This window comes from Chiloscyllium punctatum, chromosome 32 (assembly GCF_047496795.1).
Source record: "Chiloscyllium punctatum isolate Juve2018m chromosome 32, sChiPun1.3, whole genome shotgun sequence".
NCBI lineage: Eukaryota > Metazoa > Chordata > Chondrichthyes > Orectolobiformes > Hemiscylliidae > Chiloscyllium > Chiloscyllium punctatum.
In genome coordinates this window covers 23,281,327-23,300,475 of record NC_092770.1, presented here as the reverse complement: position 1 = coordinate 23,300,475, position 19,149 = coordinate 23,281,327, and the positions used below count along the sequence as shown (strand labels likewise).

Below are 19,149 nucleotides of genomic sequence, written 5' to 3'. Positions count from 1 at the left end.
AAAGGTTATCTTGTCTTTGGTTTTTTTTAAGAGGCCATAAAGAGGGAGATGCTAAAGAGTCTTGTTTAATAATGGAAGGGGAATGGCCAGTTCTCCCAGTTCAGGTTTTTTCTAGTTTGTTTTAGCTGTGGCAGTCACAAGATGTGTGAGTCCAGAAGCATTGCGAGCTTCAGTAAAGGATTCCTCTGACTTTCTCTGAAATCTCTCTCTGGATGTTGTTCTCTCCTGCCTGTAAGAATCTGTGTTTGAATTTATCTTTTTGCCAAGAGTGTGTTTATGGGACATTACTGGATTGGAACAGTTCATTCGTTAGGTTGCTGTATTGGGTAGGTAAGTTTTTTAATAGTTGTTATTCTAAATTCCATTTGTTTTTGTTCGTGTTTCAACTGTAGTGTTTAAATAAATTGTATTTTGCTTAAAGCCGAGCGGTTTGACCAGCTGCATCACTCCTGGAATATCCACTTCACATCTGCCTTTAAAATAAGAAAAAGTTAGTGTCTAGGCTACCTTCTTAAAATATTTTGAAGGGCATTGGCCCGGTCCAGAACAACCCCTACTGGGTCTGCTTAAAGAAGACAAGGCAATGCAGCCCATAACTTCAGGCCACATTCAGCAGTGGGTTCTGATACTAAATTAATTATAATTACAAATTAGGACACTGTCCAGGAGGCCAAGTAACAAATGTGGATACATTGTCCCACCTCCCATTAGCAGATACACCATGGTGGTATCCCCAACGGAAGAGTCTGTAATGATATTAAATTCTCTGGACATGCTCCCAGTTGCATCATATAACTTGGACGTAGAAAGATCCAGTCCTTTCAAAACTGAAACAGCTGTTGATGGGATACTGGCCTTTGCACGGGTATTTCACGAAACACCCGCTGGTTCCTTTAATCCACATAACAAGTCAGTTATTCAAAGAACTCTAATAAGTTAGTTGAACATGAGTTTTCTTTAATGAAAACATGTTGATTCTACCTGATTACTTTGAAGTTATCCAAGTGCCTGTTATAATGTCTTTAAGCATACCTTCTAACATTTTAAAGACAGATGTTATGTTAACTGGTCTGTAGTTTCCACCTTCTCTTTTTGAATAATTATTTTCCAAATGAGCTATTTTTCCAAAATGAAGGAAACTTCCCCAAATCCAATAAGTTTTGGAAATTTTTCTTCATCTCTATCTTAAATGGATGGCCTCTTATTTTTAAATTATGATCCTCAGACATATCAGGGATTCTATCAAACTAGTGTTTGCAAATTATTTAAATATGCTGTAATTTCTTTTGGCCATTGTAAACCCAAAAATACATCATTCCCAATGAATAAATGCAATGTGCCATTTGATACTGAGCCAGAAGGTGTAAGAGCATTAATCACTGCCTTTCCAGTTATCAAGTTAGCTACTTTCATAGTCTGTTTGAGCTCTGTTAACACTTCTTATGTTTTCCAATGACTTCAGTTTATAGCGTGTGAGTGACTAAGAGCAGTTCATAACTGTGGCATTACATTAAAACTGCAGATAAAACCAAATAAATATTTTTATTCATGGTCATGAAGTATCAGTGGAAAAAGACTCCAAAATTAATTGTCTTCAAACTTTATTAACAATATCCAGGTGGTTAAAGGCAACATAAAGAACGAATTACAAAATTATTCACTCAAACACATATTTTCCGACAGAGGGAAGCAGAGGGAAGTGGGTTGGTTGCGGGGAAGGGAAATGCTAGGAAGAGGAATCTAGAAAAACAAACACTTTACTGGGCATATACTTTGCAGATTTACGCTTTAGAATAAAACATTAAACGTATTTCATTAAAGATTTTTCAATCACAGTTATACTTCTTGTTGTATTTACATAGCTTCTAAGGACTGTGAAGTGGTGCATGGGTAGATTACAATTTTTTGATGATCTTTAAAAAGATACACAAGTATTGTTGTTGAGGCACACGTACATTTTTGTTTCTTCTTTCCTGTTATCGTTAAATATTTTCTTCTGTTGCTCCATATATCCTAGCAATGACACAATAGGCTGAATGGTTTCTGTCTGTGCTATAAATTTTCCATGCCTCGATCATGGCCAGAGTGTGAGCCCAGTGACCAGTTCCCAGGTCTCCATTAATGCTGCTCTAAAATTCCTAAGAGTGGGTGCCCTGGGTGATCCAATTATTTCTGCAAATTTGTTACGGTAAAATCACACCTCTGATCTCTGATGGCATCTACCCCTTGGGATAATGGAGATATCCAATGAAACACCATCCACCACAATGTAGTAGTTTCATGGCATCCAAGTCAACTGAGATCCAATGCTAATATCTAATTTTGTCTCATCTGCCATTATTCCCAACATAACTATATATTTATACCCATTCAATCAGGCTGGATCATTAAGGTTCAAGCCATAACTACCATTATAGCCCATTATCTGTGAGTCACTTATTAACTTGTCATTTCTATGTATGCCAACTGCCTTCTCCCAGTATATTCCAATGTTTATTTTTATTTTAGCATAAGTATTTTATCCTGTTCTTTCCACTTAGATATTCCCAACGATTAGATCATGCTGAAGGTTTGTATTTTCCATTCTCTGACTTTATATTTATACTTCCTTATGGTTTATCTTTCATCTGTTGCATTCCGTCTCCATCAAACATCACCCCATAACACCCCCCTGCCCCCCCATCCCCCACCCCACACTCCCCCACTCCAGAATTCAGAAAGTGGTAAATTATGTCAAACAACAGAATTAAGAGTTTGTTGACCAGTCTAGATTCCACACTAGAATGCTGGCAACATAGACTCCTGTGATGATAGCAGCGGAAGCCTCACTTCAAATCACATGAGTAAGGGGTTGGTCTCATCAATACCACTAAATAGTCAGTTGGCAACACCAACTCAAAAGCAACATTGAAATCCAAAGGTTTCTGCAATGCCCTTTGATGTGGATTGTTGCTGTGATCAACCACCTTAAACATTCAAAGCTTCCCATTGTATACTCAAGAGAAAGTGCACCACACCATTTGATACCGAACCAGACTGCTTGTTCCTATGAGTTTGTTGCTTCTAGCCAGATTAGAATGCTGTAGTTGCTACCTTGTTATCCTTGATGGAATGCATGATTTGGAGCATAGTCAATGTGGGCATGATTGGCATTGGGCATTGAGCATCCATAATGGAACAACCATCAAAGCTCAGGTTCACACTTTATGACTGCGGCTTGGACAAAGTGCTAGTGATCGTCAATGCTTGTGACTGGCATGGGGTGGTTGCAAAATCAGAACTGCTACCAATTACCATTATCCAATATTTGGACAATATGTATATTCCAACATCTCAAAATATTACTTTAGAGTTTTCAATTCTATGCCATGTGTTGGATGAAATATAACTCAGTATCGCACAAGTTTCATTATTTAACATTCAGATGTGTAATTGATTTGCTATCCATTTGAAAGATGCAATGTTTGCTGAATATTTTTGTTCATCCATAGTACATCTACGATCACCAGCTTTTGTACTTAACAGCCACAAGACTAATTATTTCATTCCTACTGGACAAACAAAAATAAATGCCATTCTTTTGGGTTAAATTGGATTGATGCCGTCCAGTACCTGGTCACACTTAAGCTGATGCCCTTCCTTAACACTCAGGTAAGCAAAGTGCTATGAATATAAGGGTAAGCTTTGGATAATCAGATCTTTGATCACAATCTCAATGGCAGTGCATTTAAGTAATATAAATGGTTTAATGGGGGTGGAGGGGAGTGTAGTCAGCAATCAGGTCACCTCAGGTCTCTACTGGCATTGTCTGGGATGACTGAGGAGATGCGTCATTGTCATTGTCTTTCGAATTGTACGAGCTGAATGTTGAACTCCTATGGCTGACCTTTGTCAGTAGGGTGTGCCTCTTGATGCTGGTTTCTGAATCCTCCGTCTTCAGCTTCCCGGTAATTTTGTGGCAACAGGGAAAGACATGGACGATGTCACTCAGGAGGTGGCCACTGAAGAACATGTAGATCCACGGGTTACAGCAGCTGTTCAGACTTGCTAGTAATATCGTGAGGGTAAAGGCAGTGTCCGTCGAATCTACAAAGCACAGCAGCAAAAGTAATTAATCTTGGCTTGGATATCACTCTCATTAAAGCACTGTCTACCTTGTCCACCTATCAATGTATCTTGATGCATTGAGAGTCAGAGCAGGAGTAGGCCACTCAGTTCATTGAGCCTGTACTACCATTCAATTCAATGCCATTCTATTTCCACTAGTTGGAGATTCTAGAACTGGGGGAGGGGCAGAGTGCATTGTCTGAGAATTAGGGACAGAGTATTCTGGTGGGATGTTAGGAAGCACTTCTACGCACAAAGGGTGGTAGAGGTTTGGAACACTTTTCCCCAAACGGCAATTAATGCACAGTCACCTAGATAACTTTTACATCTGAGATAGATAATGTTTTATTAAACAAAGGTATGAAGGGATATGGGCCAAAGCAGATGTATGCAGTTAGGCCACAGATCAGCAATGATGAATTGAATGGCAGATCAGACTTGAAAGGCTGAATGGCCTACTCCTGTTCCCAGGAATCATAGGTGATCTGATAATGCTCAACTCCACTTTCCTGTCTTTTCCCCACAACCCTTGATTCCCTTACTGATTAAAAATCTGTTTGTCTATCTCAGTCTTGAAGGTACCGAATGACTCAGTCTCTGTTGCTATCTGCAGAAAAGAATTTAACAGATTCACTACGCTCTGAGAGAAGAAATTCCTCCTCCTCTCTGCTGGTGAGCACTGCTGCCTCACAGCGCCAGGGATCCATGTTCAATTCCCGCCTCGGGCAACTGTCTGTGTGGAGTTTGCACATTCTCCCCATGTCTGCGTGGGTTTCCTCCAGGTGCTCCGGTTTCTTCCCACAGTCCAAAGATGTGCAGATTATGTGAATTGGCCATGCTAAATTGCCTGTAGTACTAGGTGCATTATTTAGGGGTAAATGTAGGGGAATGGGACTGGATGGGTTGCTCTTTGGAGGGTCGGTGTAGACTTGTTGGGCCGAAGGGCCTGTTTCTACACTGTCAGTAATCTAATCTAATCTAATCTAATCTAAATGGGTGACTCCCTACTCTGCGATTATGAGGTGAGAGTGATTTACTGCCACAGAAGTTGCTCAGATGAGGAAGGTGAAGCTGATAAGCACTTAAGGTGTAAAGGATCACGTGATTATAGTGGTAGGTTGAGATGAAGATGGGTTTAAAAAGGTTTGCGTTGAGCACAAATGGAAACGTTGGGCCCAACAGTCTCTTCCTGTGCTGTTTACATTCCCTGTTATCATTCTGTCATTTACACCAATGATAAACCTGTGGTGTAATTCCAGATAAAAGAAAAGATTCCAACTGTGCTTATGTCAGACCTCGCCCCTGGCTCAACAAGTTTGTTCAGTGAGTGACAAAGATGCACAGAGTGGGAGGTTCATGGTTCAAACTCCAGTCTGGAAATGATGTTCAAAGTTTGGGAGAAGATTTGTAGCTCGGGTGCTCATTGTTGCTCGGGTGATCGTGGAAATGATGTGTTTGGCTGTTTGCTGAGCCTCTGTGGAGTGAAACACATAAGTGAAGATTTCAGGTGTGAGCGCTTTTGATGCAAGGTCAAGAATGAAATGTTTAGTTTAAAAGAATACTGAAATGTTGACATGTCTGATTTCTCTGGAAAGGTGGGGAGGGGATCAGAGTCAGTGCTGCTCCATCAGTTGATCTCAGTGAGCGACAGAGGACAGTCATAGAGTCATAGAACCTTACAGCACAGAAAAAAAAACCTTTGGTCCAGCTAGTCCATGTTGACCAAATTTCCCAAACAAAGCTAGCCCGATTTGCCACTGTTTGGCCATATCCCTCTAAAACTTTCCGATTCATGTACCTGTCCAAATGTCTTTAAAAGTTGTAACTGTCCCTGCGTCTACCACTTCCTCTGGTAACTTAATCTATATACGCACCACCCTCTGTGTGAAAAGGTTGCCCTAACTGTTCCTTTCAAATCTTTCCCCTCAAAACAAACCTATGCCCTCTAGTTTTGAATTCCCCTACCCTTAGGAAAAGACCTTCATCTTACCCCTCAATCTTCTACGGTCCAGGGGAAAGTCCCAGCCTATCCAGCCTCTCCTTGTAACTCAAACCCTCCAGTCCCTATAACATCACTGTCAATCTTTTTTGCATCCTTTCCAAATTAATACTATCCTTCCTACAACAGGGCAACCAGAATTGGACACAGTACGCCAAAGGTGATCTCACCAATGTACTGTACAGCCATAACATGGCATCCCCACAATGTTCTGACCAATGATGGCAAGCATGCCCAATGCCTTTTTCACCACCCTGTCCATCAGTGCCGCCACTTTCAAAGAACTCTTGACTCTTGTTTATTCACTCTCAATTATCAACATATGCCTTTGAAGAATGTCAGAGCAGTGGATTTAATGTGAATCACATTCAATTTCAACAAGCATTAGCTTAAACAATTAGCTAAAATGTAAGTATGCACAATGCCATTCACAGAGACCAAAATGGGAGGTAGACTTCAACAGGGAGCTGTGAAAGAGCTCTCACGGGCTAGATGCAATTGTTCAGGAAAGGATGATCTTTCCAATGCATTCAATCTCTTTCGTGGTCCAGAAAAAGCATTTTTCAAAATGGAATGAAGTACTAAAATAGGAGTATGCAGAGACTTCAGTTTCACTTACATGTGGGTTTGTGATCCTGTGGATTTAGAAATATGGGGTGTGGGGAGAATTGGCCCAGGTCGCATTCACAGGAATGAGGCCGAGTAAGGGCAGTTAGATAGTCAGGTAGCATAGAAAGAGGCCCTTTGACCCACCATGTCTATGCTAACATGATGGAGATGGTAAAAGTGCGGACTGGCCTGACAAAGTGGCCCAGGCAACAAGAGGCAGGGGAAGATTGTTCAAGTGGTTCATTCAGCTGGACATGTTTTAAAAGCCACATGTGAAATGAGGAAGGTAAACTGGCCTCTAACCCCTTGTGGTGAAGACAAAAAAATCAACTAAAGTTTCTATTCAAGATATCTATTGTATTACCTATTGAATGTGCAAGTATGAGAATGATAGAGGAAGACAGAATAAGGCTAGCCTATGTATCTCAAGGCTGGTATTCACAGTCAAGGTTCAGATATGACTGATGATCAATTGGGTGAGATACCAGACAGTGTCTCGGGGTAGAATCTTACAGGAATCTGAACAGTATGGGCTATGGTGATATGTGTGGCAGAATTGGACACAAAGTACAGCAATACCCATCTTGACATCCGGGAAATCTGATCCACCCTTTATGTTTTTCATGAGCAGTGAGGCGAGATTCTCGCTAGGCAGCAGCAAGTTGCCATTTCAGGAGCTTTATTGCTTGCAAACTGTCGTATTGCCAGCACAAGATACTTCATTATAAATCAACTTTCTATCTCACCAAACTTGCTAAACAAGTTTGAAGTCAAGAAACCTCAACATGGAAACAGAATGGAAACATGATGCAGTTGGCTCACTGCTTGGTCTGAATGACCTCCAGGTTACCTACGAACAAACTGCAACCCAGGTCATGCCATGTGGGCACCAGTCACACACACACTCCCCTCAACCATGAACATTGGCATCTACCATCTGCCAACTAATCACTCCCATAATGACACCCCTGATACACTAGCAGGACCCTATGGAAGCAGGTCAAACTGACAAAGAGCAGTGAGGAGCTGCAGTACGGAGACTTTGCATGCAGGCCCAGGCACCCAGCTCATGGAATGGACTGAGCTGAATCTCAGGCTTGCTCACTTGCTCTCTTAGTGTTCACTCACCGCACCTCCCTGCATCTTCACAGCATCCTTGCCTTGGCTGCTAATTAGCACAGTCACTCAACCAGGCAGTCCAGGGAACAGCTCGTAGTCAGTCCTGTGGCTCCATAGAGCTCACACGGTCCAGGAAATGTGCATCTATCAGCCAGGAACCTGGGCACTACTCATCCAGGACTGTCTGAGCAGGTTGCTCGTTGGGCAGGGTCAGTCTGTTGGGTCCGTCCGCAGAAACTCAAGGCAAAGATAGGTGATGGAGAGACAAGGGCAGGTGTTTCTGTGGATATGAAACTCAGCAGGTCAGTCTTTGGAGCTGCAGGATGCAGGTTCTGGGAAAGGGGAATTCACAATTGTAAAGGAGGCATAAGTATCTTCAAGGCAGAAATATAGTAAAGTGCCTGGATGGGAGGCAATGTAGGAGAGATTCGTCCACACTCTTGAGTACCTTGGCTTCAAGGAGTGGGCAGAGTGTGACCACACCTGACGTAGTTGCCTCATATGTAAGGGACTGGGTGTAGGCAGGAGCAGGGGCATGTAGTTGGGAATGTTCAGGGACCTGGAAGACTGGAGGATTTGTGGGTTGGGCTACTAGTAAGGAGATGTGGATATTCAATACATACAGGCAGATTCTGGAAGCCACTTGCTGAGGAGCACTCTGACATCCTTCTACCTTGCAGAAAATCAAAATTGCATATTGGGAAAGAAAATGGTAGCAACCACATCATCCCAGAATGGGGCGGGTAAATGACTGAACTTTGTGGCCATGAAATGATGCCGGATAGTGTAACAATGTTTTTTGGGCCTACACAGAATTGGAGAATTCCAGTCAGCAGTTGATAACTTTCCTGGTAGCAAAAACAATAATTTTAGCAAGAAGCACTAAAGACGTGCCCAACCTGCTGAAAATGCTGCCCTTTCTCTAATTGCCATAGATGGCAAGGCCTAGGTGGCTAAGAACTGGATTGGCAGAAACTGTGCCTGAGATTCAATTGAAATGATAGGGACTCCGTTTCTCCTTAAGTGTACTTTGTTTCTTATTACATGCACAAAGAAAGGACGATCTCATCAGCTCGTTTTCACAGCGCAGATCCAACCCCTGGCTCTTGTGGAACTCCAAATTCTGAGCTACTTCCAGCTGGTATTGATTTTCAAGTCATACCACTGTGCATTTGGATCTATCAAATACTACAATTACTGACATTACACCATGTCAGGAGAAGATCACTAGCCTACATACATCAACCATACTTTACCAAATAAAAACAACAAAAAAGAACAGTACAGCACAGGAACAGGAGTTTTGGCCCACAGCCTGTGCCAACACATGATGCCTGTCTAAACTAAAAACATTTTGCCTGTTTGCGGTCTGTATCCCTCTATTCCCTGCCTATTCATTTATCTGTCAAGACGCTTCTTAAATGCTTTGTATCTGCTTCTACCATCTCCTCTGGTAGCACATTCCAGGCACTGGAAAAGTGCTTAACGTTTGGAACTAAACTTTCATACAAGTGAATATGGTCATAAAAAGAAATTTATATTTATAAAGTGCCTTTCATGGGCACAAAACATATGGAAGTGTTTCGTTGCTTGACATGCACTTGCAGTTATTATATAGTGGTCACTCTGCACACAGCAAAACCAATGACCAGTTCGGCTGGTGTTGATATTTGAGGCATTAGCATTGTCATGACACCAGGGAAACGTTTACATCCACCAGAACAATCAGAAAGTCATCTGAATGATGGTCTCTTTGGCAACATAGCACCCCCTCAATATTGTAAATTGTCAGCTTAGACCTTGCACTCAAGGCTACAAATGGATATTTGAGCCTACAGTACACTGATGAGGTGATGAGGGGGTTAATATTTGAACCAAACTGATATCTGTCATTTCATTGTTGAATAGTGGGTTGTTTCTCCTGGGAAGGTGACATTTGGAAGCGTACATTTATACGCACTGCAGCATTAATCTAAACTGCAAAATGTTTAAAAAAGCAATTACAAATTAAATAGGAAAGTTATAAGCAGTTCTTACTTAGCTTGTGCTCCTATTTTGAATTTAATATAACTTGTTCTACATATTTTATATGTTTCTTCCTTAAAAAAATAGCACTTAAATAATCATTTCAACCTGCAAATTCTCTACCCTCCCGAGAGAACCCTCAAAACAACTGGCCCCAAGTTGACTAAAAATTAGCTCCAAATTCCTACAAGACTGAAGACTGGCATCATGTCATGTCAACATTTCACAAGCTAATAAAAAAAATTGGGAATAACGAGGGAACGTTAACAAGAAACTGCTATAATTCTCATCAATCGTTCTCATAAAGCTGAGTGAATGCAAACTTATTCATGACACTGAGGTGTGAATTCATGACACACATTTCTTTTACATTATCCAGAATATTTGACAGTATAATTGGGTGTGATTTCAATAGCGCATAGAAAAAAAAATTTTCATTTCAAACTAGGAAGTGTGCGGAATGAATGAGCCTCTTTTGGAATACTGCATTCAGTTCTGGTCTCCCTGCTTTAGGAAGGATGTTGTGAAACTTAGAAGGGTTCAGCAAAAATCACACAACACCAGGTTATCGTCCAACAGCTTTATTTGGAAGCACTAGCTTTCACAGCACTGCTCCTTCATCAGGTGGAGAACTGCCTGCTGAAGGAGTGACGCTCCGAAAGTTAGTGCTTCCAAATAAGTCTGTTGGACTATAATCCTGTGCTGTGTGATTTATACCTTTGTTCACCCCAGTCCAACACCAGCTCATCCAAGTCAAGGGTTCAGTAAAGATTTATATGGATGTTGCCAGGGTTGGAGGGTTTGAACTCTAGGGAGAGGCTGGATAGGCTGGGGATTTTCTCCTACAGCATCGGAGGCTGAGGGGTGACCTAATGGAGGTTTATAAAATCATACAGGATGTGCATAGGGTAAATAGACAAAGTCTTTTCCCTAGGGTAGCACAGCCCAAAGCACAACACCTCCCATTTTATCTTTGAGATGTGGATTTTTACTCACAGGCAATTCTCTATTCCTTCTCAAAGACTATGATGTCAAAATGATTAAACGCACTGTGTATTGAGATACAGGCAATTTTACTTTCCTTAAATATTCTGACTGAATGGATTCATCAGTTTTCCTTAGATTTTCTTTAACTTCCTGCATCAACATAATCCAAGCACATGGGCTGATTGCTGAACAACTAAAACATATTATTAATCCACTCAAATTTCTTTGTCTTGAGTGTCCCAAAACTAATGCCAGCCACATTCATTAATTGCGTTAATTAGTTGAAGTAAAAGGTAAAGTCACCATAGTCTCACAGGACCATAGGGCTACTTTCTCATTAAAGAGAATCAACTGATGGTGGTTTGAGAGTCACTATGCCTCAGGTGAGGGGAGAGGTTGAAAAGGCAGGACCTTCACAATTAATGAAATAGTTGATTGTTGCAAAATGAAAATATCAGTTGTAGTGATTGCAATTTAATCAGTATTCTTCCACAAAAAAATCTTAGTTATTCCTTCTACTTCAGAATCCACTGTTACTCACAGCTGGCATTGATTTGACAGACTTATCTATTCTTAGGTTACCTATCAGTCTCCTTGTTATATCTTGATGCTATATTTATGGTCAGTGCTGTTTTTCATCATTTATATAAATGATTCAGACCTGAATATAGGGGGTAGAGTTAGTCAGTTTGCAGATGACATCAAAATTGGAGGTATCATGGACAGCGAAGAAGGTTACCTCAGAGTACAACGGGATCTTGATCAGACAGACCAATGAGGAGTGGTAGATAGAGTTTAATTTAGATAAATGCAAGGTGCTGCATTTTGGACAAGCAAATCAGCGCAGGACCTATACACTTAATGGTAAGGTCCTGGGCAATGTTGTTGAACAAAGAGACCTTGAAGTTCAGGTTCACAGTTCTTTGAAAGTAGCATTGCATGTAGATAGGATAGAGAAGAAGGCATTTTGAATGCTTTCCTCCATTGGTCAGAGCATTGAATAGAGGAGTTGAGAGGTTATGTTCCAACTGTACAGGACAATTTTGGTAAGGTCAATTTTGGAATATTGTATGCAATTCTGGTCTCGTTCCTATCAGAAGGATGTTGTGACACTTGAAAGGGTTCAGAAATGACTTACAAGGATGTTGCCAGAGTTGGATGATTTGAGCTATAGGGAAAGGCTGAATAGGCTGGGGCTGTTTTCCCTGGAGTGTCAAAGGCTGAGGGGTGACCATATAGAGGTTTATAAAATTATGAAGGGCATTGATAGGATAAAAGGGACCTACAAAGCAACTTTTTCACACAGGGGGTGGTGCATGTATGGAATGAGCTGCCAGAGGAAGTGGTGGAGGCTAGTACAATTACAGCATTTAAAAAGCATCTGGATGGGTACATGAATAGGAAGGGTTTGGAGTAATATGGGCCAAGTGCTGGCAAATGGGATTAGATTGGGTTGGGATATCTGGTCAGTATGGACAAGTTGGACTGAAGGGTCTGTTTCCGTGCTGTACATCTCTATGACTCTATGACTCTTTTGTCCCTTGCTCCAAGTCCTATGTTAGCGATTCCAGTAAATGATTTACTGAGTTAAATTGGCAATTCTTGCAAAAAAAAATATTCCTGCAAAAAGGAGTAGGATTCTGAACTTCTCTGCCATAAAGCTTTGAAATTGGAGCTTGCAAAACTGAGATGGATGGACTGTTCCGGAGAAGGGTCACTAGACCTCAAATGCCAACTGTGATTTCTCTCCACAGATGCTGTCAGACCTGCTGAGCTTTTCCACCAATTTCTGTTTTTGTTTTAGATGGATTGTTGTTGAATGCAGTTCTTGAGAGCTTTTGTAGCTTAAACAGGTAAATTGAGTTGCACTGCAGATCAGCAATGATTAAATTGAAGAGGCTTGAGGACCAAATGATCTATGCCTGTTCTTGTGTCCATGGCTTCATCAGTTAGTTGCCATCAACCACAAAGAACCATGTTGCATGATCATCATTTTATGTTTATGTAGAAAACAATCATTAATGAACCACAACAATGCAGATTCTAGCTTGATACTGAACAACAGTGATTTCAAGTCACTGTTTAGTGGAGGTGTGAGAGGAGAGGAGGGAGAGTAATATTGTTTGGAGTTCATACAAACTGGAATTGTCACACCATCATTTCAATCACTAAATAGATAAGGTATAAAGATCCCAACTATTCTTTGTATTGTGATATATTGGATTAGTAATCCAGAGTTTTAGATTATTCATTTGGTCGGATCAACTCCCACTGAGGCAGTTTGGATATTTAAATTCACTTAACTGACTAATTACAGAATAAAAAAGTATAATTTATTTTCCTCTCCAATTCCATTTTGATTTAGTCCCTACCCTCCCCTTCACTGTTTTGCTCACACAGCATTGCCCTGTGGTTTGAAGGGCAGTGCTTGTTACTGGCCACTCGGGTGTCTTTCCTATCTTCCTGGTGGTGGAAATTGAATAAAGATTCGTGCACTTTGTGTCTTTTCACTGTGTCTCACACCTGCACACACACACCATGGGTGCTGGGGAAAAAAAATAAGCACTACTGCACTTAGGCGGTAGTGTGGGGGTTAAATTTTCAAAAAAAAAAGAAAAAAAAAGATAAACAGGAGTGTCTGGCCCGGGTGTCCTTGGAGAAGGGGCAAGAAAAAAAAAAAAGTATAATTTATTTTCCTCTCCAATTCCATTTTGATTTAATCCCTGCCCTCCCCTTCACTGTTTGATCACGCAGCATTGCCTTTTGTGGAGGGCACTGCTTGTCACTGGCCACTCGGGTGTTTTCCTATCTTCCTGGTGGTGGAAATTGAATAAAGAGTCATGCACCTTGTGTCTCTCACTGTGTCTCACACCTGCACACACACACCATGGGTGCTGGGGGAAAAATAAGCACTACCGCAGTTAGGCAGGAGTGTGGGGTTAGCAGAAAGAAAAAAAAAGAATAGGAGTGCCCCCTTAAATAAAAGAAAGAAATGAAATAAATAAATAAGAGATTCACCAAAAAAAAGTATAATTTATTTCCCTCTCCAATTCTATTTTGATTTAATCCCTGCCCTCCCCTTCACTGTTTGATCACGCAGCATTGCCTTTTGTGAAGGGCAGTGCTTGTCACAGGCCACTCGGGTGTTTTCCTATCTTCCTGGTGGTGGGAATTGAATAAAGATTCGTACACCTTGTGTTTCTCATTGTGTCTCACACCTGCACGCACACACACCATGGGTGCTGGGGAAAAAATAAGCAGAGAAAAAAATAAATAAACCGAACTTTATCCTGTTCACTCTGAGAGCTGGCTCTTGAGAGAGCTGGATCAGTGTATGTGCGTGCGTTCAAGGACTCTCCTTCAAATAAAAAATTATGAATCAAACAGACTATAAAGGACCCATCTGGTTTTCTAACGCCATTTAGGAAGGAAAACTGTTTTCCTTTCTTAGACTGGCCTTTATGTGACTTCAGCCCAGAGCACTAGGGTTGATTCTTAACTGCCCTTGTAAGCTTGTCAGTTTTAATCTGGAAGGTAGCTCACCAATACATTCTCAAGAGCATTTAGGGATGTATATAAACGTTGGTTTTGTCAACACTGTCCACGTCTTATGACTTAATAAAAAAACTGAACATCTGTATCTTTACCAATACTTGCCAGCACAGTCTGCACGCATTTAATTACACAGACAGAAGAATTTTGCTTTTTGTAAGTTCATTACAGTATGCCAAGGAGCCAGCATACAACTCACATCTGGACAAGTTTCCATTGCTCTAAAGCAAGAATCAGTTTTAAGTACAGAAACCAAATATGAAAAGTAACCTCTCCGTTTTTCTGTTATTAGAATTCTATAATCTCACTGACAAAATCCCAGCCATAAAGTACATTAGTAGGCATTCGCCTTCAGGTAATGAACAAGTTTAATGATCAGTCACTTGAGGAAAAGTCTGTTCCCAACAACAACTTATACTTATGTAGCACCATTAATGCAATAAAACAACCGATGGTATTTTACAGGAGCATTATAATATTAAATATGACAACAAGCCACAAGAAAAGGCTTAGGGGCAGATGACCACAGATCCTGAATAAAGAGGTTAGCAGGAGCATTTTAAATGAGGCAAGCGAGGTAGGGAGGTGGTTTGACCTCCACACAGTTCTCGGCTTAGGCACCTAAAACAGGGCTATCAATGGTGGAGTAATTAGAATCAAGAATATTGAAGTGGCCATACCCGGAGGAATGCAAAGATGTCAGACGTTTGTGGCACCAAAGGAGATTACAGAGTTGGGGAGGGCGGCAGCCATGAAGGAATTTAGAAACAAAGATGAGAATTTTAAAATCAAGTTGTTGTTTGGTTGGAAGCCAGTTTGGATTAGTCAGCACCGGAGAGATGGGTGAACTGGACTTGGTGCCAGTTTAGACAGGAGCAGCACAGTTTGAAGTTTACACAGTACAGAATGCAGAACAGCAGCCTGGAAAGAAAGTAAGTCTCGAGGTAATAAAAGCAGAAGAAGGAGTTTCAGTCTTTTCATAATATTTTTATTGTTTAAATTTCAATATAATATAGCTCATTTTCAAACACAATTAAGCATCAAATGAACATGATGAAATGCTTTCTTTAATACTAGGTAGCTCATAACTACTTTCTCAAGAGCAATTAGGGATGGATCAAGGATTAAAGCTAAGAATTAAGGATGTTGGTCCAGCCAGTGATATTCACACCCCTCCAAATGAATAAAAAAAAACCTTGCTGATATTATTTTAACTAAACTTTGTTTAACTGGCAAATCCTACCATTGTTGTTACGAACTAATGTGATTTTGAGTATTAAAATCTAATTATTGGCAAATTATTAGTTAACTTTCATTTAAACGGGCAAGTTGAAATGTCACAAAATCAAAGAAAAACTTTTGCAAAGCAAATTAAGTGTTGGGAGGTGACCCTTGGGTTAAACTCATGAGTATCTAATAACAGAGCTGCCCTAAGTGATGGAAATCCAAAAGTTCACACAAACACTGTTAGTTATTTAATGTTTCCCAATCAACCCGTTCTGAGATGCTAAAGTACACCTTTCACAGAGATCAGAGAATTATATCATAAAACTCCTACAGTGTGGAAACAGGTCTTCGGCCCAACAAATCCACACCAACCCTCCAAAGAGTATCCCACTCAAGCCCAATCCCCTACCCTATTACCCCACATTTACTCCTGACTCATGCATGTAACCTACACATCCCTGAACACTATGGGCAATTTAGCATGACCAATTCACCTAACCTGTACATCTTTGGAATGCAGGAGGAAACTCATGCAGACACAGGTAGAATGTGCAAACTCCACACAGACAGTCACCTGAGGCTGGAATCAAACCTAGGTTCTGGCACTGTGAGGCAGCAGTGCTGACCACTGAGCCACTGTGCTGCCCCTTTGGAGCAGGTGAGACTTGAACCCAAGTTTGCAGGATCATAGCAGGATACCACATCATATCACAAGAACCTCCAGTCTGGAGTTTATTTTTATTTATTTATAAAGCAACCTCTTCAGAATAGTGATTGGAGCCGGTGGGACTTCAATCCAGGTCTCCTGGCTAAGAGTTAGGGAAACTACCACTGTATCACAAGAGCCTTCTGTTAGCTGTTTAATGCCATGTACAATTGATTCTAAAGCAGTAGATCACATTCGGCCTGCCCCTGATAGGAATGGAATGGAAATGGCAAGTGCCAAATAGTTAAAGTTCACCTACCATCCTTGGGAGCGTTCTTGTCCCAGACAGACCACAGTTGGACAATGAAGAAGGGAGCCCAGCACACGATATAAGCCAAGACAATCACCAGGGTCATCTTCACCGTTCGGATCTTGGCTTTGGAGATGGTGTTGATGTTGTTGACTCCGGAGGTGATCAGGCCATTCTTGAAGGAGGTACCGGTTGGAGCCTTGGTCTTGTACTTGATGTTCCTGAAGATGCTGTAGCAGATGCAGGTGTAACACACCAGCACGATGAGCACGGGCACTGCGAAGACCCCCAGCGCTATCCAGGTGATGTACGCCTTGATGCCCCAGGGCAGGATGAAGTTGGCCCAGCAGTCGTAGATCCCAGAGCCCTTATCAATCTCCTGCACGGAGAAGATGAAGGACTGTGGGCTGCTGAGGATGAAGCTGCCCAACCAGGTGCCAACGATCATCAAATAGGACCTTTGGGTAGGCTGCTGCAGGGTCTTCAGGGGGTGGCAGATGGCAATGTAGCGGTCCACCGACATCATGACCATCATGTAGGTGGAGGCGAACATGCCAAAGACCTGCAGGTGCTTCACCAGGCGGCAGAGTAGGTCTGGCCCCTGGAAGCGGTAGGTGATGTCCCAGCTGAACTGGGGCAGCACCTGAAAGACAGCCACTGACAGGTCCGCCAGGCTCAAGTGTTTGATGAAGAGGTGCATCTTGGAGGTCTTCCGGCGGCTCTTGCACAGAACCAGCAGCACCGTCACATTGCCCAGCACCGCCAGCACGAAGATGATCCCCAGCAGCGAGATCTCGACGCGGGCGAGCGCCTCGTTCCTGCCGAAGGAGTCGGTGAGGTTGGAGCGGCTGGTGTTCGCTCCCGGGAGCGCGCTGGAGGCGACGCTCGAGTTGCAGGAACCGGCTGGAGCCTGCATCCTGCAAACCAAAACAAAAATAAACACACAACTGGACACAGAGTCCTGGGGTTGGTCGGTGGCTGGGAGAGGGAGGCTGCAAGGTGAGGCAGGCAGACAGACAGCGGGGCAGACACAAAGCCCACTCGGAAACACTGGCCACTCACACAGACTGGGGCTGCAGATCTCAAAGAGAATTATACACCAGGGGGGGAGGTTAAGACATCAATCTGACTGCATCACCATGCAACTCCCACTTCTGACTTTAAATAAAAGCCCAAGGAAAGACAACGGAGGTGGTTCCTAACTTGCACAAGTTGGAAGGATCGCTCTGCTATTTCTCAGCACACAATCCTCCACAGGCCACCCGCCTCCTTTAACTAAAAATTCCAATCTTGCTCTACAGGTAGACGCGCAATCAAAATTACCCACGAGAAATAATTTCCGCTCTTCGCTGACCCCGCAATGTTTATCCCAGAAGAGGAAATGGTCCAAATATTTGGCTGAACTTTGCTTTCACACCCAATAAGGAGGCCTGGGCTATCGTCCAGCGCGAAGTCCTGCTAACCCATTCAGACAAGACTGAATGACTGGACCTGCAGCTTGATGCTGTCATTGTCTGTCTGTCAGTGTGTGTTTTGTAGCTATAGCTTTTCACAGGAATTTTCAGCTCCTCTGCCTTCTCGAGTGTCTGGAATTGTCATGGAAACTAATCAACAGAGTTTTAAAAAGTCTTAAAAACTGCAAATGCTGGAAATCAGAAACAAAAACAGACGTTACCTGGAAAAGCTCAACTGGTGTGGAGAGAGAAAACAGAGTTAACGTTTCAGGTCCAGTGACCAGTCCTGAAGAAGGGTTACTGGACCCGAAATCTTAGTAGAAAAGAAAGACTTACTGTCATAGAGACGTACAGCATGGAAACAGACCCTTCAGTCCAACTCATCCATGCCAACCAGATATCCTAAATAAATGTTGTCCCACTTGCCAGTATTTGGCCTTTATCTCTTTAAATCCTTCCCAATCGTATACCTATCTGGATGCCTTTTAAATGTTGCAATTGTACCAGCCTCCTTCACTTCCTCTGGCAGCTCATTCCATACGCGTACCACCCTCTGCGTGAAAAGGTTGCCCCTTTAGAACCTGGCATAACCATAGGACGTCTCAAAGAGATTGGTTATAAGCACAGTATTTTGGCACATGGACACTGTTGAAAAGTAGCAGAACAGCACAGCAAGCTCCCAGGATCAACTGTAATGACCAGACAGCCTGTTGTTTTGGTTGAGTGTGAACATTTATCAGTCTGGGTAGCAGTGTTTGCTCACTTGCACCTGTTAGAAGCTACATGTATTCATACACAGAGAATTCTTGGCCGAACAAGAGCACACAACATACATTTTTAAACTGAACAAAAACTCAGTGGACAACCTTTGCTTGGTGCATTCTGTAAGGCTTTCACCAATCAGCCAACTGGCCTGGCTTGAATTTAAACAAAAGTTTAGAGATTAACTACTCTCTGGCATGTTCTCCATACCAAAGCCTCTATCAATCAGAGTCCACTTGCTAACCAAACAGCATCCCCTTTTCATGTAAGATAAGTTGTTGCTTCCTTTGAGATTTGGTATCCTTCCTGGTCTGTCTTGATGAATCCTAGAGGATAAATATCATCGGCATAG

At 42.1% G+C, this 19,149-nt stretch overlaps 1 protein-coding gene across 3 annotated transcripts; it reads right to left on the bottom strand.

The window, feature by feature from the left end:
• Positions 1 to 2,695: 2,695 nt before the first annotated feature.
• avpr1aa (arginine vasopressin receptor 1Aa) lies at positions 2,696 to 18,068 on the bottom strand. Of its 3 annotated transcripts, none has more exons than XM_072551908.1 (3): positions 17,905 to 18,068; positions 16,591 to 17,498; positions 2,696 to 4,086 (listed from the first exon to the last, which is right to left on the bottom strand). In XM_072551908.1, the coding sequence occupies exons 2-3, from the start codon at positions 17,495 to 17,497 to the stop codon at positions 3,788 to 3,790; spliced, it is 1,206 nt and encodes a 401-aa protein (XP_072408009.1). In that variant the 5' UTR covers position 17,498; positions 17,905 to 18,068; the 3' UTR covers positions 2,696 to 3,787. The 3 variants fall into 3 exon arrangements, with proteins under 3 accessions (XP_072408009.1, XP_072408008.1, XP_072408010.1); XM_072551907.1 differs by having other exon boundaries at positions 17,909 to 18,068; XM_072551909.1 differs by lacking the exons at positions 2,696 to 4,086; positions 17,905 to 18,068 and adding an exon at positions 15,267 to 15,319 and having other exon boundaries at positions 16,591 to 17,883.
• Positions 18,069 to 19,149: the final 1,081 nt, after the last annotated feature.

Excerpts from the sequence above, each read along its gene's own strand:
- avpr1aa (XM_072551908.1), bottom strand. The coding sequence starts at position 17,497 with ATGCAGGCTCCAGCCGGTTCCTGCAACTCGAGCGTCGCCTCCAGCGCG. Across the intron at positions 4,087-16,590 it reads CAAGAACGCTCCCAAGGATG|ATTCGACGGACACTGCCTTT; the intron begins GTAGGTGAACTT and ends TGTGCTTTGTAG.